General features: G+C 52.6%; 2 protein-coding genes across 2 annotated transcripts in view; both read left to right on the plus strand.

Annotated features, from left to right (window-relative positions):
• Positions 1 to 7,567: 7,567 nt before the first annotated feature.
• LOC136363854 (motor neuron and pancreas homeobox 1-like) lies at positions 7,568 to 16,433 on the plus strand. The gene is given in 4 exon segments (XM_066323326.1): positions 7,568 to 7,604; positions 7,607 to 8,110; positions 15,219 to 15,379; positions 15,868 to 16,433. Coding segments are annotated over 4 exon segments (1,011 nt in total). The 3' UTR covers positions 16,177 to 16,433.
• Positions 16,434 to 19,920: 3,487 nt separating this feature from the next.
• CFAP65 (cilia and flagella associated protein 65) overlaps positions 19,921 to 26,341 on the plus strand; it is a 31,426-nt gene continuing 25,005 nt past the window's right edge. Inside the window, exons 1-7 of the mRNA XM_066322952.1 lie at positions 19,921 to 20,040; positions 20,344 to 20,498; positions 21,195 to 21,297; positions 22,708 to 22,874; positions 23,984 to 24,183; positions 24,862 to 25,007; positions 26,016 to 26,238. Coding sequence (XP_066179049.1) covers positions 19,972 to 20,040; positions 20,344 to 20,498; positions 21,195 to 21,297; positions 22,708 to 22,874; positions 23,984 to 24,183; positions 24,862 to 25,007; positions 26,016 to 26,238 — 1,063 coding nt within the window. The 5' untranslated portion in view covers positions 19,921 to 19,971. The remainder of the gene's footprint in view (positions 20,041 to 20,343; positions 20,499 to 21,194; positions 21,298 to 22,707; positions 22,875 to 23,983; positions 24,184 to 24,861; positions 25,008 to 26,015; positions 26,239 to 26,341) is intronic.

The raw sequence follows: 26,341 nt of genomic DNA on the forward strand, positions 1-26,341 counted from the left end.
AGGCACGGCAGAGGTAGGACCCTGCAGCAGTGCCCAGGTTTGCTGCAGGCTGGGCAGCACAGTCCCCTCCTCACAGCTGAGCTAGGTGGAGCTGGGACAGGCGCAGAACCGGCTGTGCTGACCCAACACTCCAGGAATTTAATTTGTTTAATATATTCCCTGGGAAAGAAGAAAATAAATAAGTGGCACCTTGCTTGCCCCCATGTCTCACTCTCACAGCGGAGGTGTCAGCTTAACGAGCCGAAGCCCTCAGCCTGATTAACTAGCCACTGCTCCCGCTAATAGGGAGCTGCCGAGCAGTGTGATTGATGTGTTGAGAGCATTAGTCCCCCCAGCCTGGTGCTGGATGGCTGGGCGGCAGCACCATGCCCATCCCAGCCCCTTTGCTCCTGCACTCCACACCCAGGCCTTGGTCAAGGGCATGTCAAAAGCTTCCTCTTGCCCCAGGACAGATTATCCTGCCCCGTGGCTCTGTGGCATAGACAGTACTCAGGAATATGAAGCCGGGGCTGTTTTTGACTCTGGAGGCTGGATGGACACACTGATTGGCTTCTCATTGCCTGTGGGTCTGTGTGGCACCTTATCAAAATAAGGGCTGAGGACCAGAGTTGTGCAAGGCCTTGGTGCTGAGCTCCAGGTCTTATCCACACTGTCCCCCGTGGGCTGGGGTAGGGACGCTTGGGGATACTGAGGCAAAAGGATGTGATAGAGGTGACAACGACAATCCAAGGGCAGCCCACCACTCTTCAAGGTTTTTCTCCAGTGAGCTCTTGCCATGCTGCTAGGGAAAGACACTCCCCCTTTTCCCATCCACTCCTCACTCAGGCTCTTCTGCAGTCCTGTTTGCTATGCCTTCATCTCCCCCCTCCCTGGTGTCCCTGGGTCTCACTGCAGAGACGTCACTGTCTCCCACCATTCCTGTCCCATGGCATCACCATCCCCTGCCCCCACCTTGGGAAAGGGTTAATCAGCAGCCAGAGAGACAGGGTAATAAATGGCCGTTATCTTGTTAATGAGCTGACATTAATTAGAGCCCAAGGTCCTGGGAGGAGCTGCTGATTTATCCTGTCATCCCGAGAGCAGGTTAGGTGCTGACTCCATGGAAAGGCCATTAACAGCTAAGAGGTGAGGCTGTGTTTGTGGGGGGAAGTGGTGTGTGTGAGGGTGTTCTTCCCTCTCACTTTTTCACCCCCAGGCCCCAAACCTGGCTCTGTAGCCCCACAGGCAGCAGTTCTGGCTTTGGGACGAGACAGAGTGAAGCCAAAACAGAAGATTGTGGAGGTGACAGGAAAAATCAGATCTGGGGGATCCCCCTGGTGCCGAGAGAAGGCGAGCCTGGCTGTGCCAGAGATGTGTGATATCGGACACAGTGTGCTGGAGTGCTGTGCCAGGCAAGGGCTGTCGGAGCGGGGGAGCAGCAGGAGGGACACGGTACACTTAGTCACTTCCCTGCTTTCCTGGATGATGCCGAGCTATGGAAGATGCTGGCTTGTTTAGTCTCTCCCCAGAAGACAAGGCCTGGGGTGAGGACAGACACTGAGGATGAGCCACGGTGCTGCTCCCTCATTTGGGGGCAGTAGGATGAAGGAGATGTCTGTGTGGATGCTGTGTGCTCATGGTGATTCAGGATCAGATGTTCCAGAGTGGTCAGGGGCTCACAGGACTGGAAATGTAGTGGTTATACTCTGAGTCCTTGTAAGAAATAGATCCAAGCTATGTCCCTATCACTCCAGTCCATATCTGGATGTGTGCCTCCATCCCCATGTCCCTGTCACTTCACCCCCATGTGTTTACAAGGGGACAAGCCCTTTGTCTCCACACTTGACTACCTTTGCAGTGCATTGCTGTATCCCAGGAACCTAACAGCCCTAGGGCATCCCCTGCAGCCCTGGTCCTGAGGGATGCTGGTGCTGGCAGTGTGGCAGGATCCGATGTGACACTCCAGAGCTCCCCTGGCTGTTTCTGGTGGCACAGGCACCCTCCCTGCCCTGCCAGCCTTCCTGTGCTGGCTTGCTATTCCCCTGCTCCAGAGTGGGAGCTGTTAACACGTTTTTCTACTTAGCCTTGCCATGTGCCATCAGAGATGAGGCTGCTTATTTGAGGAATTGCTTGGATAAATAAACAGCTGCCCAGAAATCCCTGCAGGAGGCCTGTCTGGGAGGGACTGTGCCGTGTTTGCTTTGCCTGTTAACCCCTTCGCTGGGGGCTGGTACCTGGGGCTCCGTGCGGAGGGAGGGTGGAGGTTGGGTACCGTGAGCAGGGGGATGGAATCACGGGGATTTCTCTGTTCCAGGACAGATCCCTACTTGTTGGACTGAGCAGCTGATTATGCTAGGATAAAGAAACCCGCAGGAGCTTGTGGCCTTGGAAGTCTCTGAGGCAGGTAGGATCAGGCCAACCCACATGAGAGGGGATCCAGGCAAGGACAGAGCATGGCAGTGACTGAGTGAGTACAGGACCTTGGAAGCAGGCAGGGAGGTGGCTTCATTGACCTGTCGGCCATCACCATCAGAGCAGGGAGAGTCCCCTAAAGACAGATGAGAAGCCCTATGAGCATTTCTGCAGACAGCTGCTCTGCTCCCGTGGCAGCCATGTGGATGCCTCTACAAATATTTCTGCAGAGCGGACAGCCCCCAGGCAACCTGGAACCTCGGAGCTGGCTGTGCCAAATCTGACACAAGGTAGACTCAGCTCCCAGCACTGGAGGGCTGATTAAGACCTATTATCTGGTTGGTTAATCTGTGAGTTCAAGCCACTCACAGGTGACTTAGACTGTTCATTTAGCCACAAATCATCGCGGGGCTGGCAGTTTGTTTACCTTCCCCAGCAGCCTCCTGTGGCTTCCCAGACTCTGGAGATAGCGGGTGCCCTGGCTGTAAGGGGCAGGGCAAGGGCAATGTCCTACTGTGGGCAGTACTCAGGGCTCCCACAAAACCTGGGACACCTCAAAAAGGGGCTCTTGCTCCTTAGAATTTCTTACCAGGGGCTCAGCCTGCTTGGGGATGAGAGTGGAGTGCTCCTGCAGCCTCTCTCATGGGGAAGAGCTAGGAAAACACTTCTGAGCAGGTTTACATCCTGTCTCCAGGATTAGTCGTGACTCCAGACCATATTTCTCCACTAGCTGTCTACAGACTTTAGAACGGTGCAAGATGATCTGAGGCACCAGGTCCAGAGCAGAGAGATCTCTACTTCCTCAGAGGTGTTTTAAACAAGGTTGGCACACTGTGGTTTTCTTACTGAGAATTAATTTCTAAAGGTAGAAAGCTCTGGGGGCTGTGACCTGGTGAGTAGTTAATGCTTAGCAAACAGGTACAGCCATCCTGGTAACAGACAGGGAATTCTTTCAACACATAAAAGCCTAAATGGCCTGGTTAGAAATCAGAGTTTCTGTCACCTCTCTGGGATGAGCTAAGTACTGATTCCTGCACAGTCTTTCTGTCAAAGGTAACTTCTATTGACTCAAGGCAGGAGGTGACCCAAAGCTGACAGAAGGATGCGGTGCTAAATTGTCTGTCTAGGAAAGTCCAAAATGAAAGGTTAGGTGAAAATCAAGACACCTCAGCATGGGTCATGTCATGTATTGTGTCTGGGATGGAGACTCAATCCTGGGAAAATGGAAGTCTGGTCCCAATCGGGAACTTTTTATCAGGGTATGGATTTTCCTCGGCACCTCTGGCTTTGATCTTGGGGCAGTTGGATTTGCTGAGGGACATTACGTTGCTTCCCAAGGTGATACTGAGGAAGTAGTGGGGCTGTAAAACTGAACTGTGCTCCCAAATACTACCTGTGATCCCCATGGCTGGTTTCTGAGGGCTCAGGTGCTGCTGGCAACAAATTGGGGAAGTATGTTAAGTGCTGTTGGTTGTGTTGTGGGACTCTTGAGCTGCCAAAAACTTGTGTGTGCCAGACCTGTGTGTCTTTGTGTCTGGCTGTGTGGGAATTTGCCCTTCTAGTTTTACTCCTGGTGCTTGACCTTACATGGATGGGAGTCACAATGGAGTCAATTCACTGGAGGCTATGGACACAGTAAAGAGCTGCAGTTGTCAAGCTGTGTACCTTCCCATCAGCAGTAAAAGGCTTTGCAAGGCTTATGTGTACCTGCAGAGGTGCTGCTGTGAGTGCTGCTTTCAGGTGACTGAAAAAGGACTGACCTCTGAAGGTCGGCTGAGGCACATCCAGAAAACTCCCCTCAAAATACCTAGGCAAATGAAAGAATCCCAAGAAGCTCTGGGCTGTGTGAACCCTCCTGGTGATGCCCATTGCCTGATGTGGGATGGTATGATCAGGGGCTGCCCCAGAGAGGTGAGGGAGCTGAGGAACTTTACTGCTGCCTGGGCAGCATGGACCTCTCACTGGTCTGCACTTTCTCGACAGAAATAGTCTAAGTGTTTAAAAGTGGAGCTACCTTTAGGGCACACTGAATGTGAGGTGCATCAGGCGGGGGACAAATGGAGATGTTGATGGGTAGATTTTAGCACAGGGGAGCTGGAGGGGGGACTGGGAGCAATATGATGCTGACTAGGAACATATCCCTTAACCTCCACCTCAACCTGAACTGGGTTCGTTTCCTGGGAGAGTTTCTGTTAGTAGTGCCCTGAACTCTCAAACTGGGGGCATAACCTCTTTTTCTGGCTGGTATCTTTGGGTCTGCCACCTGTGGCTGATGTTTAGGATTGCCTTAGACCCTCCCGTGCAGGAAGGATGCTGGGCAGAGGTGAGGGGCCAGGCCACAGTCACATTCACTTATTACAGTCCTCTGATTTAGTTAGCAACCAGGTGAGCTGTCACAGGAGGACTTGATGGATGGGAAAGAGAGTTCCCTCCTTCCTGAGGCGGGAAATGAAGCTAATCAGACCTCAGACACCTTAATCCAGCTCTGATCTGATTAATGACCCTGAAGACTGTGAACTCATCAGTACCGTGGCATCTATCACTGCCTTGCATCCTGCCCCTTCTGCTGTCCACCACCCAGCCCCTTCTTCTGCCCAAAACCCTGGACTCCATCTCTCTGCTCTGCACAGCATGGAGTGTGTGCCAGCTGCTGCGGACTTGGACAACCCTCTTATAGGGGCTCAGGGTCTGATCCAAATATCTCCTCTCATCATCCCTCCATGATTTTTCTAGATTTCTTTATTCAGATATTTCCAAATAAAGAAATAAACCAGGTTTTATGGCTCTGTCAGCAAAGATTTCTTGCTTGTGTAATTTGAAGGTTGCAGTTTGGCTGATTGTACTTGCATCACCCTGGCATCAATGAATTGGGCATTAGCGTGAGCTGTTGATCCTTGAGAGAGTTGCTTGTCTTTGGAAAACCTCCTTGGGTAGTGTAGGGGACTTCCATGAGGACAGTAAGGCTGTCATTAAGAGCTATGACCCAGACCCTTCATTCAAGCCCTGCTCCCACTGCCTGAGCTATACACTGGGTACAGTCACAAATGGTCTCAGGGCTCGCCAGGAGTTACCTGGGCTTTCTTGGGCTGTCTACCTGCCTGTGTGTTACCCCATGGTAGTGATTTCTTTGTTGTGACTCAGTCTCTGCTCCAGATCTCAAGGCACGTTCCCTGTACAGAGTGAACAAACCATTGCAATCCTTGAAGTTAGTCCTGAGGGCTCAGGTAAGAAGTGACAGCTCCCCACTTCCCAAGTAGGCTATTGATCTGCAGCAGAAGAGTTGTCCTACTTCCTCTGTTCCCTGAAAATTTCTTGTAGTTTCCCCCTATGCTTGGGAGTCAGTCTGCTCCATTTCTCCCCAAGTTTTATCCTGTCGATACCTGCTGCTTGGCTGTGCTGGCAATTCACATGAGGGGAGAGAGAAACTGCTTGGTGTCCTTTCGCTTGTGGGGACATTGGCTTGTATCTTGATGACCCCATGACACGTGAGAAAGCAGAGGAGAACGGAGTGGGGGGAGGAGAGCCTTACAGCTTCCCTGATGGTAGACTGCTTGGAGCAGCAGGCACAGGTGAGCTGAGGTGGAAAGGAACACTGTTCCACCCTCAGTACCTTCTGGCCAAGTCAGGTGTATCACTGTGGGGTGACATCCACCCCAAATCCCTCTCTGAGCAAATCCAGCTCTGAGCTTTCCATGGGGCTAATTCCTGCCCTTCAGTCAGGGAGGCATCTGGAAAAGGAATATTGTCTGTCTTCCCACAGAAGGATCTCGGGTCACTCAGTGGAGCTGTTTGGTACTGGGCTCAGGCAATGAAAGCAGGGAGTTGTTGCACACACTGGACTTTTGCAGCTCCCTTCAGCAGGGTGATGCATGTGCAGGGAGATCAGCAGACAACACACCAGACCCTGTTGGTGCTGGGAAGAGAAGTCTCTGGGGGCACTGAGCAGAGAAAGCATAGAAGGCTGAGGAAGGCTCCATATGCTCCACCCTTTCTCCTCTGTGGGCATTAGATTGCCACCTTTGTGGCACACAGGATTCAGTAGGGTGGACCCATCTCTTGCTCAGGGAATAAAGCAGTGCTGGAAATGCTGAAGGGAGAATTAGTACAGGGACATTATTTTCCTTTAGCCATTATTACATTTAGGCAGGGCAATAGCAGCTGCTTTACTTCCCTTCCAAAGAGCAGGACCCACCATAGGGCACTAAAAAGAGGCTTGTGTCACTGTGTCAGTAGGACACAAAAAAAGAGGGAACCAGAGACACACATGTGCAGACCCTTAATGGCAGAGATTCCTAAAGCAGTCACATGCACTTAGCCTCTCCCTGAAGGCCAGTGCCAGGGAATCTGTACCAGAGCTGCTCCCACTTACCCATCATTCCCAGACCAGCCAAAGCTTTCCTCTCTATCCTTCCCAGGTGTTATTCTGTAAGCTGAGTCTTGCCTAGGAAAGGTAAGACCAGGCAAATGAATAACAACCTGCCTGTATGCACCTGCTGGGTTGGTATCTTGTACAGACATAGGTGATGGAAGGTGGTGGTCCTGTATGCGTCCGGCTCAGGTCCGCTGATCTCCCTGGATCGCAGTGATGCAAAGGGAATCAGCACAGCTGGGCATAGGTGGTGATCCCCGGTGCATAGGGTGCAGAGGAGCCTGCTGTAAGTGCCTCTCCTGCCCTCCCAGCTAAGCAATCTGCCCTCCCAGTGCCTGGGGGCTCCACGGTGCCAGGGCAGCACTGGGGCCCAGCAGCGCTTTGTCTACATATGCTGAAGTTTGTCTAGTCTCTCCGGATCTCCTCCAGTCGCTGCAGCCAGAGACCTGCTTCCCTGCCACGGGCCTCTGGATCAGGACGCTGTGCTCAGCGCCCTGGGTGGGTCCTGCCGGCTGGGGCGTCCTCTGGGTGTGGAGGGGCTGGGGAAGGGGCAGAGTACCCCCGGGTCAGTCCCTGGCGTGTACCCACGGCTGCGTCTGGGGGCTGCGCAAGCCGGAGGAGGGCGGCCGGTGGGGAGGGCGGTGGGGCGGTGGGCCGGAGCGGAGCCAATGGGGAGCTGGGGTAGGTGGAGAGGGGGTTAAAACCCACCCCAGCGCCGTCGGGCGAGCGAGTGCCCGGGAGGCGGAGCGGAGAGGAGGGCTGCCCTCGAGGGCAGCCCCGCTGAGCGCGGCGCGGCCCCGCGGGTGAATGCCCGCCGGTGCCGGGGCTGGCCCGGGGCTGGCCGGCCGGGCTGTGCCCTGGCAGGGGAGCGGTGGGGCGCCGGAGGGCTCGACGGCTCCGCACGGGGCAAGGCCACGCACAAGCCCATGGAGAAGTCCCAAAACTTCCGCATCGAAGCGCTCCTGGCCGAAGAGCCGGCGCGGAGCGCCTCCCCCCCGGGGCTGAGCCCCGGGAGCCCCGCGGCGAGCCCCGGCCCCGCCGGGCGCCCCGACACCCCCTCACCGCGGGCGCCCACGGCCGCTGCGCCCCTCGCCCCGGCCGGCTTCGTCCCCAAGCCCGGCTTGCTGCATCTCTCTGGCCCCGGCCTCGGCGCCCTGCCGGCCCTCTACCCGCCCGCCGTGTACCCGCTCCCGACTCTGGGGGGCCAGCACCCCGCGTTCGCCTACACCGGCATCCCGCACCTGCCGCCGCCCGGCGCAGAGCACCTGAAGGCGGCAGTGGCCGGTTCCTTCCCGCTGGAGCACTGGATTCGAGCCGGGATGCTGGTGCCGAGGCTCTCGGACTTCAATGGTGAGTGACCCAGGGACTGACCCTCCCGTCAGGCGGAGCACGGCTCTGTGCCCTTCCAGCCCCCGGGGGAGTCCGCCGGCGCATCAGGGTGCAGGTCCCTTCGACAACCCGGGACTGAGGTTTCCAGAACCCGCCCCTTCGAGGCCTTCCGGAGGTCCGGGCTGGGACCCCGCAGGGACATTGAGCCCGCCGGGCTGACCTCGATGCGTGGCTCCATTGTACCCAGACCCCCTTCCCACAGCCCGGCAGAGCTGGGTGGAGGGGGAGCTGGGATGTCCCACTGCTAGGAGGGGACATGGCTCGCCCTCCGGAGACCTCCGAGGGCTGTGAGGCTCTGGGGAACAGATCCGAAGGGCAAAGTCTCGCCTTGCGCCGGCCCGGTGTTCCGGAACAGCCCCGAGAAGCGCTGCCCGCGCCGCTGCCGGCAGAGCCGAACCGCGCCTACCCGTGCTGCTGGCCCCGCACGGCGCTGCGGGCTCCTTGGGCTCCTGCGGGGCGGGAAGGAAACGAAAATAAAGAAACGGAGGCAAAAACCTGCACTGGGAAACGAATAAATCCCTCCAGGTGCGGCTGGGAACGAACCCGGCCGAGTCCTGTTGGATGCGCGGCCGGACCGGGGCCCCGTGCAGGGACGGGCCGGCGCTCCGGGTCCTGCCGGCGCCGCGCTCGGCGAGTGGGGCTAAGGCGCCGGTGAGTTCATTGCTGGAGGCAGCTGCGGGAACCGGGCGGCCCCACAGCGTGCCCGGCTCCAGCCCTGCCCCGATCCCTCCCGGTGGGCACCGCCAGGGCTGCGGGCGGCACCGCATCCCGCACGGCTGTGAAGGGTCCTGCAGGGCACGGACGGAACAAGAATTGACTGCGGGCACTTGTCCCGTTGCGGACTGGCACCTCTGGCAGTGTGACCAGGACCCTTCCCTGTTCTGGTCAGTGGAAGGATGGGCATTAAACCGAGAGTGACTGGTTAATAAAGGCCTGTCAGAGTATCCAGATTTGTTAGCTGAGTGCCGTGTCTTAAAAATCTGGAAGCCCATTTGCAAAATAATAGTAATTTTAAAAGGTTAGATAAATATCAGAGCAAAAAATCTATAGAATTAACTTGAAAAATCCCATTTATTATTCCTACCTCAAACTATTCCTATCAGGTCAAAACGAAACAGGCTGTTTTTATCCCCGTGCTGTCTCCCTTTCCCTGGCTTTCCTGAGACTTTAAGAAAGGTCCGTCTGTGAATCTAGAGGTGTAGCATAAACCTCCAGTACTATGGGGTATGTGCATTCTTCAAACGTGTCAATAAGACAAGAAAAAAAATCTTTATTAGTTAGAAATCTTTATTATTTATTATATATCCCTGCTTCTCTGCAGAGGCCATGTTATCTTTGAAGGGTCTGGGTCTGTTGGTGTATCTCAGCATCCTGGTAGTTTCCTACAGGGTTATGTTTCACCAGAGTGGGAATGCTCCACTGCATCTGGTCCTGTTGTCCTGAGCACAGCTTCTGGCTGGGATAATATAGAGGTATTTGTACATCAGCTCCATTCCTCTCGAAAGCAGGATATGCTCTTCAGCTGGTTGTATCCAAAACCTTACCAAAAGGAAACAAATTCCAAATTATTGGCATGAGAACAACTTGTGAAGGGAGCACTGCAAAATGCCCTGGACCAGAATGTCAATGGGTCTTGTGGGAAACACTGAGCAGGGCTCCTATGAAACCTCAGAGGGAGGAAAAGCAGTTTCTGACCCAATTATTTCTTACTTGTTTTCTGGAGATCCCAAAGCAGAGTGGACATGTAGAGGTGTAGCAAGAGTGCAGCAAAAGCTGCTAAAAATGTAAATTATTAAATCAGAGTGACTACTGCCTCAATCCATGTCCTTACTAAAAGGTGTTTGTTCCCAGTTCTGGGGAGCCCTTTGCAGTGGGAATTCTTTCTCTCAAGAGTGTCCTGTCAAATACTTCAGCAATTCTTCTGCCCTGCAGAAGAGAACCTTATCCATCTTCACGTCCTTATTTCTGCCCATTGGTAACCTTGAGATTCTCAAGTACGTCTTCAGCCCTTGCTCTTGTGGGCTCACTGAAGCTCTGAAATCAGTGTCCTTTGCAGCATGCCTTTTCCTTGTGCTTACCAGGACTGGCTCCAGCTGCATGTTACAGCTGTGTCTGGGCTCATATTGCCCCAGTGTGCTAGCCATGCTCTAGGGACAAGGACAGTCCTGTTGGTAGGCAGGGACAGGATGTGCCTAGGATGTGCTGCCTCCACAGCCCTTCCTCAGCTCTCTGAGGAGGGTGTGGGCTGGGCAGGAGCCTTCCATTGTTGGCACAGGGCTCTTGGGCTGCCTGTAGTTTGTGGGAGTCCCTGTCCCACCACCCAGCCTAGACAGACAGATGGATGGACCTGCCTGGCTGAAGTTTCCAGAGTGACTGAGTACAAGTGTCAGTGCTGCTGGTGCCAGTCATGTTTAACTCTCCCAGGAGCAGTGGACAGATGGCTGTAAGAGATGAATCTGGAAGCCTTCTAGGACATATTATGGATCATTCCAGGGGGAGATTGCCCTTGAGATTTATTTAAAGGGAATTCCAGACTAAATTCTGCAATAAATTCCTTCTTTGGTTGCATGTGTAGCAATGCTTTGCAGGTGTGGTCTAGTTTTGATCTCCTGGGGACAGTCAGGGAGGGGGAAGCAGCAAGACAGCACATGAACTGTAAGCTCTGTGGGTATTCATGGCACACATTCTCCCTGCTGTCACCTGTGTGTAGGGAGGTAGGATGCCAGGCAGACTGTCTGAGACGGTTGGTACCCTTAGGAACCTGGCCTGGGCTTGGGTGATGTCCTCACTGAGAGCAGTACCCCTGCTGTGAGGCAAGCAGGTGCCGTGCCTCCCTCACTAGGTACCTGTGCAGTGCTGCATGCAGTGTCTGGCTGCCTCTGCTGCAATGCGGAGGGACAGGGTTGTGGAAGGCCTGGGTGCAGGAGCAGGCATGCCCTTGCTGCAGAAAGCAGGGATGCTGCCTGCCCAGGTTCCACCATCTCCAGCCTGGATCCCTATCCTTGGGCTTTGAGCAGCTGCTGAACCACCCAGGGGGAGCATTTGGCACTGGAGTGTCATGCCTGTTAGTTTTTCTGGGAGCTGTGGTTTATTTGCCCTGTTTGTCAGAGTGGAAATGCTGTGCAGTGGTGGGAGATGGGAGACAAGTGCAGAGACCCACTGCAGCTGAGAGCTGTGGAGGTGGGGAGCAGTAACATACAGCTGTAGACTCTCAGGAAGAGCAAAGAATCCTCTCCAAGGGACCTGGTGCTTAGATGGCTTTCCTCACACACCAGTTCCTTGCATCATCCACTCACTAAGTTGGTGGCCTGGAGCCCAGATCAGATCCTGCCCATGATGGCAGAGAGCTTGCTGATGGGCTGCGCTGGGCTAGGAGTGCAGGCAGGGTAAGTTTTATCAAACTTGTTAAAAAAGCAGTTCCTTCCAAGGCTCACCAGGTATACAGTGGTCTGGCTGGAAATATGGGCTGGGAAACAGCTGGCAAGCAGCAATCGAGGTTTAATGGCAGAGCAAGCAAGGGGTTATCAGATGTAGCAAGTGCCCTTACACAGGCTGCCCCACAGATAATGGCCAGGGCTGCTGGCAGGTCAGAAAAAGCCTCTGGTTATGGCCCTGATGCTGAGACTACCTCCCTCCCTTCCAGCTCTGACATCTGGAGAAACTCCTAAAGCAGTCAGGGTGTTAATTTCCTCTCCTTAATCTCCCAGACCACAAAGTTAAGTGAACTATAGTTAAACAAACCAAATTAAAAACAAGTGAGTTAATATCAACCTAGGATTAGCCTTGTTATCAAGTAGACGGAACTGTATCAAATAAACCAACAATTCTTTATAAGCTTTATCTAATTATCCAGGAGGCAGCTGACTTGCAGAGCTCCCGGCCTCAGATTCAGAGGGCATTCCTGGCCCCAGGCCAAGCAATTTATTTACTGATACTGGCAGCCAGATGCCAGGCACCCATCAGGGGGTCTGAGCCCTTCCAGGCTGAAGGGATGTTGAGACAAGCTCTGGATGGTCCTGGATGGAGTGCTGAAGGAGATGGCTGAGCAGATAATAAATCCTTTGGCAAGCATAGGTGTGATGCTGAGGCAGTCACTAGTCTTCTGGTAAGAGCTGGATAAGATGGAGAGCCTTCCCAAAGGGTAGTTCTTTCTGAGGTGCTGCTGATGATAGAAATGGGTTCATAGCTTGGCTGACACTGGAGAAGGTAAGTCCTGGGAGGGATGCTTGCTGTGCACCCCTTGGGAGGATTCTTTGTCCATGTGGCAGCCTGCCACAGGACGGAGAGGGATGGGACTCAACAAAGCACACTGACAGGACAGACTGGAGCTACCAGCAGCCACTAACTCGTTCTCTCAGTCTCAACTTCTACCTCCTTCCTTTTTTCTTTCCCCACCAAGAATCTGCAGATCCTCTTCTGTCATACTCTCTCCAGGCAAAAGACCTAGAGCCCTTTAGGAAAGGTAACAGCAGAGCTGATGCCAGAGATGTTGGTCGTTCAGGTCCATGCAAACCTGCTGCCATGGGTGGCTGATGGCCAGGTGTATTGACTTGGGCTTACTTCACCTGGTATGGAGGCCAAATCTTGAACAAGTCGCACTAGGGAGCAGTGGGATGGATAATTATAGCTGCTGAAGGGTATATTGTCAGAGGTGGTTACAGATTAAGTGGCCAGCCATACTCTGTAAGTTGGGCATTGCACTGGTGGTGACTTGGACCATATGACAGCACCACAGGGGGTTTGAGGACTGGGGAGAGGCTTTTTTTTTTTTTTTTTTTTTTTTTTTTTGTCAGCACTGGGGCAGGAGGCAGGTTGAGTTTCCAAGGAAGTCAGGCTCTGTAGAATGTTTGTAATGGATACACTGCACTGAAACTGAATTGGGCAATGAAAAGGAGAAATCAGAGCTGGCAGCATGATCCAGAAATCAGTCCCCTGCATTGGTAGTTATCTGGGATATATCCTGTTTGGATTTATTTGACTTTTGGACAAACTTTCTGCTTATCTTTTCCCTTCTAGACCAAGCAGCCCTCAGCAGCTTACCTGGGGAAAAGTGAGTCCCTTGAGAGGGTATTGTCAAAGCAGGCTGCCTTCCAGGCTCCTCTGATGGCGGGCAGACCAAACTTGCATTGCTTTTAGGATTGAGATTCTTCTATGAGGCACTTCTGTGCCTCTACTCTTCCCACATCTGGTTTTAGTCTGGTCACATATGACCTTGGTAGAGGAGCCTTTCAGGTTAACCAGAAGGATTTCTGTGCTCCCTGTAGCAGGATGCAATGCCCTAGGAGTTGAGCCCTGGGTTCTCTTCTTTGGAGTAGGGAATTCAGACTGGGAATATGATATCTCTTCACTCCTGGACTCTCCAGCTCCAGAAAGCACAGAACTCCTGGATTATTTGATGCTGAGAGGGCACAACCTCTTCTCTTCTCTTTCCCCAAAACATTCTCTACAGACCATGCATAGAAAGAGAAACTGCTCTGAGGGGCCCTTCCCTGACCTGGTACAGCTCAACTGCACAGTGCAGCCTCGTTGCATGGAAGGACTCTGGGGCTCTAGATGCTCCAGTCACCCTCATGTCTATGTTAGCAGAGGAGACTCACTGGGACCCAGAGTCCTGGGGCTGCTGGACACTGCCCGAGGCTGCTTTGTGTTGTGGCCCTCACCAACACAGAGTGAATGAATTTCCCCTCCAGTTCTCTCTGATGCATCTCTGGCCTTTCCCTCCCCGAGGAGCTGCAAAGGGTGTTAGCTTGGGCTGCCCCATTCCTGCAGATGCTAGTTCCCATAGCACCTCCTTTCCTTAGGCAGAGGAAGCCTTTGCAGACCTGTTTGATCTCCATGGAGGATTTGTACAGAGCCAGAGCATCCACAGCCAGTCAGAGCCCAGATGGCTGCCGAACTCTGCAGAGCTGAGACATTTTTCATCTATATTTGTACTGGAAATCTTTTGAACCTCTCATTCAGTCGTTGCCTTGAATATGTTTCATATGCAAAATAATGCATCCTGTGTGTCAGAATCATTGGGACAGTGTGTCTCTATTCAGTCAGTCCCTTGTTTAACTGGCCACTGGCTACAGGGTGAGTCCCACAGACTCTCCTGGCACTGAGGGTCTACCGGCAGAAGGGGTTGTGCCTATCCTGCTCCCATGAGGCATTTGCACAGTCCTAGCCCAGTCTGTGTTCTGTTTGTTTGATACCACCCAGCATCCAGGTACTTGGGTCAAACCTGTGTTGTGATCAGTTAATACCTCTTTCATAAAATTCCTGCCTCATGCGTCATCACTGTGTTTGTGAAGGGCTTGATGGACACTTTGGGAGATGGGCAGGTTGGGATCAAAGCTGGAATCTGGGGTAACATGAATAACATGAAAGATAACATGAATGGTGCCCTGTGCCCAGCAAAGTGTGTGAGTTGGAGTGGCCCTTGCCAAGCATGGCACACTTTTAGGGCCAGGATGCTCCATCTTGTTGCCCAAGATGTGTCAGCAGAGATGTGCCAAGGACCTTTTGTATTAGTGCCCACCACCACCACCCCCCGTTCTCCCCAACACCCCTCCCTGCTGCTCCAGCACTTTATTCCCAGCTGCAAACCCCTGGGTTTGATTACCGCTGTGATGCTGGGAGAAGCAGTAAAAGCTGAACCCCAGGGGGACAATAAAGCCAGTGGAAAGGAGATAAGCAAGGATCAAACAGAGTGCGGCAGCCACCCCGTGCTGGACTCTGAAAGGTCCCTTTGTTCCTGCTGCCTCCTGATTCAGTGCCGCTCTGCCTTCAAGGGCTGCAGGAGAGATAGCGGAGCTCACGGACAGCCCCACCGCAGCCCCTGGCCGTTGAGCTGCCACCTGTGCGGCCCAGCAATAAAAAAAGAGAATTAATTTCAGTCATAGCACTGATCCCAGTTGTACACTGAGGCCTGATAACGTATCTCACAGGTTCCTATCAGGCAATAAAGCCATTATTGGGGTGGGAGATGATGGAGACATTCACCTTCCTCCTCATCCTGGGTTTGCTGAGGGGTTGTCCCCCTACCAGTCTGCTGTCCCCTGACCCCCACCCACTCTCTGCTCTACAGCTGCGCCGCAGTCTGGCTTGATGGGGAAGTGCCGTCGGCCCCGCACAGCATTCACCAGCCAACAGCTCCTGGAGCTGGAGAACCAGTTCAAGCTCAACAAGTATCTGTCCAGACCCAAGCGTTTTGAGGTGGCCACGTCACTGATGCTCACTGAGACACAGGTACCTTTGCTGTGGGGGGATGGAGAGTAGCACCATGGAGCTCCCATGGGGGCGAGTCAACGTCATGGGCAATGCTAATGCCATCAGCCCCACATCCCACTGCTCCCATCAGTGCCCCTTCCAGGGCATCTCCTGCAGACACCTTCCTAGTGGGCTCTAGGCTCTTCTCTTTTTACCTGGCACCCCCAACTTGGGTTTCAGAGCTTTCCCATCCCTCAGCATGCTGTGGGAGGGGTCTTTTTGTGGGGGTAGAATGAAAACGTCCCTGTTCATGTCCTTGGCTTGAGGCTGGATGAGGGGAAGGCAGCAGCCCCCATTATTCCTCTCCCCGTGACAACCTTAGCTTCTTTATATGTACCTGTAGCACCATGGGATGTTACACAATTAAGAGGTTTTGGGGGGACCCTCCATGCAGGGAAGGTGAGGGGGTGAGTGGGGACAGGATGGAGCAGGGTACATCCTCTCTCCTGGGGGCTTTCCCTTTGCAGGTGAAGATCTGGTTCCAGAACCGCCGCATGAAGTGGAAGCGGAGTCGCAAGGCCAAGGAGCAGGGGGCTCAGGTGGAGGCTGAGAAGCAACGAGGGCTCAGCAAAACCTGTGAGAAGTTGCTGCCCGGCAAGCCCCAGGGACAAGCTGCTGAAAGCCCCGAGTTCATGGGGCACAGCCCTGACTCGGGCTTCCTGCACTGCAGCACTGCCGAGCTGAGCTATGGCCCGGACTCGTCTTGCTCGGGGGGCGAGGAAGAGGAGGACGACGAGATGGGTGCCACAGAGAGGAAGATTGGCTCTGTGTTGTGAAAGGCTAATGGAGCCAGCTGGGGAGAGGGGCCAGGCTGTGTTGTGGGGGTTCTCTTTGCTGGCAGACACAGACTGTGCCTGGAAGGAGCAGGGGGCTGCAGGGCACCTGCCACTCTTTAACTTATGTGTATTTGGATCCTATTTAACTTGTAATTATTCCTCTGTGTGTATCTGGAGGAGTCCCCAGATCCCTCCCCTATAAAGCTGTTATCTGGATGCCTGTGCTTTTCCTTAGGGGATGGGAAGATCCCCTGTCCTGCTACTGTGCTGACCTACCAGGTCTCTGGGGGAAAAGGTGGGGAGAGCAGACTTGGACAGCTGGCAGCCTGCTAGCACAGCTGGAAGAAAGAGACCCCACATCCTTCTTTGACTGTACTGCCACTTCCCTACAGATCTGACAGTCCCTGGAGCAGCACATTCCGGTGTGGTGCCAGCTTGTCCTTCCCCTTGGTGGCATGTAGAGCTGGGAAGGATGCCCAGGGTGCATGCCAGCCTGCCTTGCTTCCTCCTGCACCAGTAGCATCCCTGGTAGGGTCTGTGCTTTGCAAGGCAAAAGTGTCATGTGCAGCAAAGCTGATGCCGTTCTCCACGCTGCAATAAGCCTGGTTGCATTGGTGTGGCATTGTCCCAGATAAGTGGAGGGGAGGCAGGAAAGTGCTCAGGCTGTAAAGGCTCAGTGCTGACTCGAGCTCCCCTTTTCACATGGTGATGCTTGACCTCTCTAAGTTCTTTTCTGGGCTTATTTCATTATGCTCTTGGGATCTTGTTCACTCTGACTGGGCTGAAATCAACCTTTGGTAGCAGACTGACACCCTCTACCGCTTCCCTAGAAACACTAGGGTTAAGCACTGGCTCTCCATAAGTAAGCAGGCTGCTCTCACAGGATGTGGGCATGTCCTCACAGGATGCTGCAGGGTCCTGGAAGGCCCTATACACCTCCCATGTGCACTTACTGGGTCTCCCCTTGGGGTGCTGAGGTGGCCGCGAAGGCAGAGGGGCCTGCCCCCAGTGCACGTAGATCTGCAGGGGTGGAGCAGGCTGGGCCGGGGTGGGTGACCCATTTCCAGACAGACAGTGATGTCCCTCCCGTCACACATCCTGCTGTCCTCTCCTCTCCCTGTTTCTGCCTGAGAGTGGCAAGGAGGGCTGGCTGCCCCGGGACTTGTGGGGATGGGAATTGCTGAAGCAACAGTCCGTGTGGGATCCCAGGTCATCTCCGGCAGGCAGTCCGTGGTGGAAGGGACAGGTAAGCGTTGGTGCGGGGCTGTCACATGTCGCAAGGCTGGGAAAAGTCTGTCAGTGTCTGGGCGGCAGCACCCTGGGCAGGGGGACAGATGGGATCTTTTGGGACAGGGGTGGGCAGGGGAAGCAGGTGATAGGAGTGAGGAGCATGGGGACGGACGGACGACGAGCCTGTGTGGGGGGACAGTGACCCACAGTGGCTGCTGGCAGCTCAGCAGTTCCCCCTGGGTACATGGCATCCTCACTGCCCAGCTGCCGTCTCCTCAGGCAGTCCATCTCAAGACATGCAGGTGTCCACACCCCTGGAACTGCCCAGTGGGGATCTCTGGTTCTGGGGAAGCTGCAGTCCTTGCTCCAAGGGGGTAGATATGAGCTAGGGTAGGAGTAGGTGCCAGGAGACTGCTGTGCTTGGTGTAACATGGGGCAAGAAAGAAATAAATGTGGTGCAGCGGGGGAAAAATACAAGGAAAGGAGGAAGGGATGGGGAAGCATGAAAGGATGGTACCTAATTCGCTGCCATTGCCATGTGGGGACAACAGAGGAGGAGATACCCATTGCTCCAGGAGAGTTGTGCCAGCTCCCAGCAGGAACACAGGACTGGACACAGAAATGCTGGCAGCTGCCAGCCCATGGCTGCAGGAGCATCATGGCCAAAGACATCTATCGCATGATATACAACCTGGAACAGCGGGAGACCGCAGGCAGTACTACACACTGGAGCAGGGCTGAAATGGGGGAACAGGAATGGTAGAGGGAGAGAGAAAAAGGCATGAAGGAAAGCAACAAAAGTGCCAGGAAGGAGGAGGGGAGCTGAAGGCATGTCACAGGCTAAAAACGTTCACCTTGACGGGCCATGACAGGTTTAATTTCCAAAGTACAATCATTAAAGTGATGGATGGGAGGCGTTCATCTCACGCCTGGTGCACTCAGGCCCACCGTGGCTGCAGGAGGGTTTGTTATCTTGCTGTTATTTATGAGGCTGTTTCTGGAGGAGCCAGGCACTGGTCCAGAGCTTGAGGAACAGAGGAGGGTACGCAACTGATGCTCGAAGAGTTCGAGTGCTGATTTACAGCTGGGCTGCTTGGCTGGATGACTCATTGGTAAACATCGACAAATGCCATTAAAGCTGCATCTCCTTCCTGCCTCTGCCCTGGCACCCTCCCTGTTCTGTTTGATGTGGCCAGCTCCACTCTCCACCACAGTGCTGCCTGCGCACCCTGGAGGCATTGTCTCTCCCTCCCCACCGGAAAAATGAAGGTCCTGTCTCCTTGAGAGTCATCCAAGGAACTGAGACTGTCCCAGTGGTGGTGGTGCCCAATGAGAACTGATGGGCTCGTGCAGCCAAGGCTCCCCACCCTCTGCCTTTGCTGGTCTTGGCTCCATAACTACTTTTGGCAATGATAACAACTTGTTACTTGTGTCACCAGTGCTCCAAGGAGCTTAGGTTGACCTGGCTCCATTAAGGTGTCACTCCACGCCTATGAGAGCACTCTCCAGCCTGCTGCAGCCTGTGACCCCTCGCCACCCTGCAATCCCTACACTGTCCTCACTCATCCATCCTATGTACCCGCGGACTTCACGGCCCCTCTTTGCTGGCTCAGCTTTATGCTGCTGCTTTCCCTTGCACTCATCCTCAACACCCCTCGCCCCACGCTGTCTGCGGCACTCCTGCATCCCTCCCTCTTCCACCTGCCCTCCTTCATCTCCTTGCCCCTGAACTTCCCACCTGCCCTTGGTCTCTGTCTCCCCCCTGAGAACTCCTCACCGGCCTCCTTCACCCCTCCACGTTCTCCTGACCCCCACCTGCCCTCTCCCTCTCCCTGCCCCGGTCCCGTGCCGTCGCTCCCTCTCTGCGCATCCCTCCGCCGCCCCCTGGCGGCCGCGGCTGCCCGCGGGAATTGACCCGGGCCGGCCGCCGTCGTCTCCCCGGGAGCCGCTGTGCCTGGTCTCTACGGCAACGCGCGCGGCCCCGAGTGCTCGGGACCCGGACCGGGACCGGGACGGCACCGAGGTGTCCCGGGATCCCGGTGCTTTAGGGAGCCGGACTGGGATCGAGGGAGCCGGACTGGCCCGGGGATGATGGTGACTCGGAGCCCGGGCTTCTGCTCCGCTCCGGGGACAAGCAGGGTTATAATGGAGCGGGCAGTGTCCCAGGCAGCTGAGCAGGCGCTCGCTGTAGGGAACAGAGTCCTGCCACAGTCATCCATACGGGGCTCGAGGGGGCCAGGCCAGGCTCCAAACACAGCTTTGCTGTACTGTGCTCTGTGGGCCGATAGTGGGCAGGGCTGTGCTATCCAGCGCCAGGGAGAGCCCTTCCACAGGGGCTGGGTTGCGATGACCCACAGGTCACCGGGAGAGCCGTGCTCTCTGGAGAGGGCTGGACCCAGCTGCAAACTGGGATACAACAGGGGCCGCTCTCCTGCAGGGAGGGCGCTCAGCGCCACCAGGAGCCTGAGGAGGGGTCGGGTCGCTGGGAGTGCCCAGCTCTTGGCAGCAAAGGCTTTGTGGGTGCAGGAGCAGCACGTGTGAGGACTTTCCCCTCTTTTTTCTCAGATGTGTGCTCAGGTGCATGACGAGCCCCAAAACCCTGACTCTTTTCGGAAGAGTGGCCATGACAGGAAGGTGAGCGGAGGAGCAAAGGGTGCTACTGACGTGGGTAGATTGTCTGGCAGGCAGGGAGAGGAGAGAAACAAAACAACGTTTAGCCTTCGCATCCGTCGTTCATCACACCTTTTAGTATCTGCTGTTTGGGCTGTGGCCAGGAGGGGTCCTCTCTGGACCCCGGTGCAGGGTTATTGGAGACTCCTGGAGTTTTGCCGTGGGGTGGCACCTCTCATCCCTTGCCAGAGTCAGAAACCCTTAGCGTAGACAAACGGCTGTTTGAGTGATTTCTCCTCCCTTCCTCCCAAACTGCTACTCCCAAAGGTGCCTGCAAGAGAGGCAAAGAAGAAGAAAGTAATATTCTGGGGCATTGAGGTGCCTGAAACACTCAGTTGGCATGGCTGGGAACTTGGAAAAGAGATGATCAAACACCTGACCTTGAAAAATGTTCATGGGAAAGCCCAGAAGCTGAGTTACAGGTGCGTGGGAAGTTTGTTTGTCCTTTGTACTCCTCATGCTCTCTCTGCATCTTCACTCACTCCTCCTGCTGTTATCAGTCACATCAGCACCTTTTCTCAGATTCACCTTCCCTCTCCCCTTGAGTGCTGTGCTGGAGACAATGTATGCACCCTTATGTTGCAGGACAGAAACCTGCTAATTCAGAAACACAGGCCTTGTTCCTGGCAGAAGTCTGTTAAATGAAATGCCTTGTTTTAAATTCTGTTTTGCTGATACTTCTGTCTGTGAGGCATTTCCAGTCTAGTGAGATTTTAATTGTGGATGTGTGCCAGCCAGTCACTAGTGTGACCTAAAACCATTGCTCCCGGAGTCCCTCTGGATGCTGAGCCATTCCAGCAGTCCCTGTGACCTTCCCTGCTCTGAAACTCAAATTTTCCTGCCCTGTGTGTTTTGCTCATACTGTGTGTCCTGAAAACATAAAATACTGTTCAAGGAAGGGGTAGCTACTTAGAGCTGGGAATTTTCAGGACACCTGGGTTCTGTGCCTCTCCACTGTTTTGCTGCCAAACAGTGGGAGCACAGACCTTGGGGTCCAGTGTGTAAAGTGCCTCTAAATTGTGGGGTCTGGAAGTGTTGGTTGTTTATTCTCTTTTCTGTTGTCTAACTTAAGCTGCCCACCCTCAGACAAAATCTCTTGTGTTGATTTTGTTGTCTAGAGCTCCTTCCACGCCATTCTTCTTCACTGTTTTCCCGCAGCCGATTACTCTGAACCCTGGTATGTCTGTAACTCTGCCCATCGTTTTCCGGCCCAGCAAAAAGGTAAAGCAGCAACAACATAACTGCTCTCAGTGCTCAGGCTGCATTCTGGGGGAGGGCACTGGGCCTCTGCCTCTCTTGTCCTTTCTGATTTGTTTTCACTTGAATGCATGAGTCCTTGGGGAAATTCTAGCATATAGAAGGAGTGGGCAGAATGACCTTCCTGATCTCTCCACATCTTCATTATCTGAGGGAGCCCTAATCCCTGACTTCTCTGCCGAGTCTGCCAGTAGTTATGAGAGGAATCCTCACAAAAAGTATTCACAGTTTTTCATGTACTACTTCTGCCTTTCAGCTCAGTAAGATAAAGTGCTTAAACTGTCCACAGCTGGTTTGATCCCAGGGAAACACATCTGGGTGGTTTTAGTGCAGAACCTCGGGTTGAGGGACTCTCTGCTTTCCTACAGGAGATTCCAAAGCCTCTACATTCCAGGGCTACCAGTTTTCTAAAGGAATATGTCAGGGACCTCCTTTCTTTTGGATGGAGAGTGTTTCTTTAAGCTTTATTTTAAACAGCAATGATTCTTTTTATCCTGACCCTTTTCTTGATTTTCAGGTTGTTCATAGTGTCTTTCTTGGCTCCAAGTTTTGATCTCTGGCTCTTGTTGACAGCTGTATGTCTTTGATATGTATCTCTGTCCTAGCCATAGAGGATGGTCACTGGACAGATTCCCAGTATCTTGCTCTCTTAGTATCATGATTTTCTGATGACTGTTCAGTGTTCCCTTTATGAAATAAGCTACTGGCCTTGTTCCATTTTTAGTGAATGGTTTGTCTGCAGCACATCAATTGCTAAAGCAGGAGGCTGCAAGGACTGTGTGTGCTGCAAGGTCTCTCCTTACCTGTATAGGTGTTACTAGGAGGAGTGACAAATGGGAAGCATAGAAAACACATATCTTTCAATTCCTTCTATCTTGGCTGGTTAGCAGATGTCCTGAGGCTATATGTACACAGAGCTGTCAATGCTGCATCTTTAAGTTGTGTGTTATCTGCTTGGATCTCTAGCTGACAAAGCATTTAATCAAAGATTAATACTTCTGTGCTCATGGAGCTCAAAGAAAGGCTGTACATGCTTCAGTTCAGCTGAATTGGGATCTTGAAAATACTGAAAGAAATCCATCTGCATTGAAACAAACCAGGTGAAACTAATGTGGCCTTCAACTGCTCTCTATGAGGGTGTTTGTGTGTTCCCTGTTGGAGGACTATGCCTGAGTACCTTCCACCCTGCCTGCCTTTTCTGAGTGATTCATATGTTCTCTATTCTGCACAGAGGCCTCTGCTGCTGCCTCTGTTGCAAACATTTTTTCGCCTAGCACTTAAAGAGGGGAAGGTGACAGGTACTCATGGGTGAAGCTGCAGCACTTGCAAGGTGGAGTCCATCTAACTGCTGTCTCCTTTGGCTTTTCTGTGCAGAGAGATTATGAAGACAACATCTCCTTTATGAAAGCTGAGGGTGAGTTCTCTGTTACCCTGCATGCTCTGCTTCCACGCTTCTGTCTGTCCATCCCGGCCACTGTCCAGTTGCCTGTCTGTGCTATCCACAATCTTACGGAGGCGACGTTTCCCGTGTGCAACACTGGGTGAGTGATAGGTGGCTAAGCAGACACTCCTTCTGTTTTGCCAGGTATTTTGCCACTGTCTTGAACTCTCCCGTGGATGCAGTTCATTCCAGTGGTTATTAGTTCTGTTGGCTGCCTTAACAGGAAGCAAAACTCTGCCTTCCTTAAGGTCTTGGCAGAAAAGGCAGCAGAATGGTAGTACAGGTCACTAGGTAAATGTGGGCACATCTTGGCATCTCACATCTGTTGTCAGCATATGCTGAGAAAAATTCATGTGCAGGAACTAGGTGGGGACAAGCACAGTATCCCACTGAGAACATCCTACATTCACTGGAGAGGCCTGAGCTTCTGTTTAACAGAAGGTAATCTGCCCAGCATGAACAGGGAGAAATAAGCTACCAGCTGGAAACATTTTACTCATTTAGGAGTAAGGATGCTCCCAATTACCAAGGTTTGTCCTGTTTTAATGAGGAAGGACAGTACTCTAGAAAGGAATGCCCTGAAGTTCCCAGGTAAGGAGGATGTGTGCTTCCAACCAAGTGATTCCAGCCATTTCAAGTGCTTCAGTCTCCACTTGGAGAAATAATCTGTTGCAAGTGAGAGGCCCAGGATGTTGGAGGATAAGGATGGTAAGCAATACACAGCTTAGATCAATAAATTAGAAAAAGCTCATGGCATATCATGTTCTTTGCAGAAATCAAACAAGCAAAGGGGGTTCTGGAAAGTTGAGTGAGGTATTAGGCAAACGGCTCAATCCTCTCTTCTCACTTGAGCATGTAACAGAGGAACCAATGTTCATTTGGAATTAAGTAGCTGCAAATTTAGATGCAAGAAAAGCAAATATTTAATTGTGGAGCTGATTTGCTTGCAATCACCTTATGGTCATTAATAAAGTTCTTAGCTGTAATAACTAAGATTCATTAAAGTATGAATAGAGCATTTGCAGAGACTAGAGACAAATTTCTTCACAGCATCACATATTTGTCCAGCTGCATGTGCGATTCTTCCATTCAGCACTGGTTGCTTCACATCCTAACTGAATAACCTATTGGGAAAGGCCTGTCCTATCCATGATTGCACAGGTAGCAAATGATCCACTGATCTGATTAAAATGTATTTCCATTTCCTAGTGATCTCGTTACCGTGTTTGCCTGGGAGACACCAAACACTTTCTTCATGATTCCTGACCATGGCATACTGAACCCAGGTGCTGAGCGCATGGTCAAAGTGATCTTCCAGCCCAGGGTTGCTGGGCTGCATAATGCAGCAGCAACATGCTGGTTTGGAGGTGAAGTGAAACAAAAGAGGACAATCCAGCTAAAAGCCCTGGGTAAGTCTTTCTTGCATTTAACACACAAAGAAATGTGTATTACCCCTTATTATGGAATAGCATTCCACAGGGATATGTGGAGGGTGTGCACTCTGAGGCTCTGCCCCATTTGGCTCAAGCCAGCGATGAGCAAGTGGAGCCCACAGTATGCAAGTGGCCTGTCAAATTCTCTAATGTGCTTTTGCCAGTTTGGAAGTGTTATCTGAAGAGATAGAGGGTCCAATACGCCCTGTGGCATACTTTGGCCAAACCAGCATTTCCAAGGCCTGTTTAAATTGACAGAAGGGAGGAAATGAGAGGAATTTACTTGAAAAAGCCTCCACAAACTCCTGGCTTTGTCTGCACTCAGTGTCTCCTATCTGTCCCTGCTGGACAGAGAAGGATAAGGAAATTTCGGAAGCTTTCTGGATGCAAGCTAAAATAAGCAATGATTTCATTAGCAAGTCCTTGCCTGAAGTGACTCGTATGGCCGCTGACAAACAAAAAATGCGATCCTGAGTTAAGTAAATTATGGCTGGAAGAGAGCTTATTTGGTTCAAAGCAGGGCCAACTTTGAAGGCAGGTTTAACTTCAGAGTTATCTGAGGTTCTTCAGAGACTTGTCCAGTTGAGTATTGAGTATCCAAGAATGGAAGTTCCACCTGTCTTTCCTAACTCAGCATACTGTTCTCTTTAACAGCCAAATACCCATACCTGCGTGTGAGCGTGACAGGAAAGAAGTCTAAAGGTCTACAGCCTGGAAAGTTTCAGGATGTCCTGTGTTTTGGATCAGTACCAGTGGGGACAACTGTGGAGAAGTCTGTGGAAATCTTCAACATGTCTGTGGTATGGGGGAGAGAGAGATTGACTTGTGAGAAACTGACAAGCTGACACATTCCTCTGGGATATGTGGTCTTGTGTTTCTCCCCTAATGTTGCAAAAATAACCAAAATGGGAATGAAGCAGAGGCGATGAGCCTTCCCCTACCAACCATGCCATTCACCCTTGCCTTCCAGCTACAGTGCTGGTAAATCAGCCATTTGCAGCATGGTATTGCAGTTTCCCCTGCTTCCCTTCTGTGCTTGGTCCAGATCATGCAGCCACAATGTCCTTTTTATCCTGCAGCTCTCCTGCTCACTCTGGACAAGCCCATCAGTCTTGTGTGATGTTGTATCAGTCTCAAATTGGTGTGTGTGTGTGTCCCAGGCAACTGATGGGTCTTCTGCTGCCCTCTGTGGACTGCACCCCAGTGAATTGTTCAAAAAGGATTTGAGCACCTTGTTACCTGTGCTAGCTCAGCTCATCCCAGCCTCTTAAGGGATGGATGTACTCAAAGGCTGCTGACATGGCTAGCAGAAATGCTGACTGCTCTACAGAGCCTGCAGCTTGGGAATGGAAAAGGCACTCTCATTTTTGTACTGCTACTATTCACATTGCAGTGGTGCTCAGCATTGCCCATAAACCCGTAAACAGGAGGGAACCGTGGAGAGAGGGAAATTAGCTACCTGCCTGCATGGTCCCCTGGTCACAGCAGTCATTTAAGCTATTTTGGCCTCTAGGGACACCTTGAGCCATCTTCCCACCTACCAGGAGGGGCACTCCAACCCTAGAGATCACCAGGAGTTTTGCTGCAGCCTGCTGATTTCTGAGCATGTTGTGGGAGCTTATTGCCACCCATTCTCCATCAGAACAAGGTGGCAGAGGTTTGCTGTACAGCACTTCTGTGGTGGTCTTGGTGTTGGTGGTGTTCAGCACTGCTGAAAACTACAGTTCTTACATGATTAGTGTCCTTCATTCAGAGCCATCCTGGCTCGTGTTGGCTCCTTTGTTAACCTGTCTCTTTTCTACTTGTAGGTTGATGCACCATGTAGAATAGAACGAGCAAAAGACCCTCTGGTTTGTGATTATGTTTTCTCCTGTGATGTGTCTGAAGGTGTTGTCCCTGCCAAAGGGAAGCTGGTCTTGTGGATACGATTTCAGCCTCAAGTAGTAGGAGAGCACAGTACTGACTATTTCACTATCACCTCTGCTGGATGCCACTTAGAGACTGTTCTGAAAGTGGTTGGCTCATGTAAAGGTACCAAAGCCTTTTCCATTTCTCCCTGTCAGCTTCTTACCACTGGAGGGAAAAGGTTAGTGCTTGGGGAAGGACAAGAAACTATCATAGCCTGCAGTCATAG

Source organism: Sylvia atricapilla, chromosome 7 (genome assembly GCF_009819655.1).
Source record: "Sylvia atricapilla isolate bSylAtr1 chromosome 7, bSylAtr1.pri, whole genome shotgun sequence".
NCBI classification, from domain to species: Eukaryota; Metazoa; Chordata; class Aves; order Passeriformes; family Sylviidae; genus Sylvia; species Sylvia atricapilla.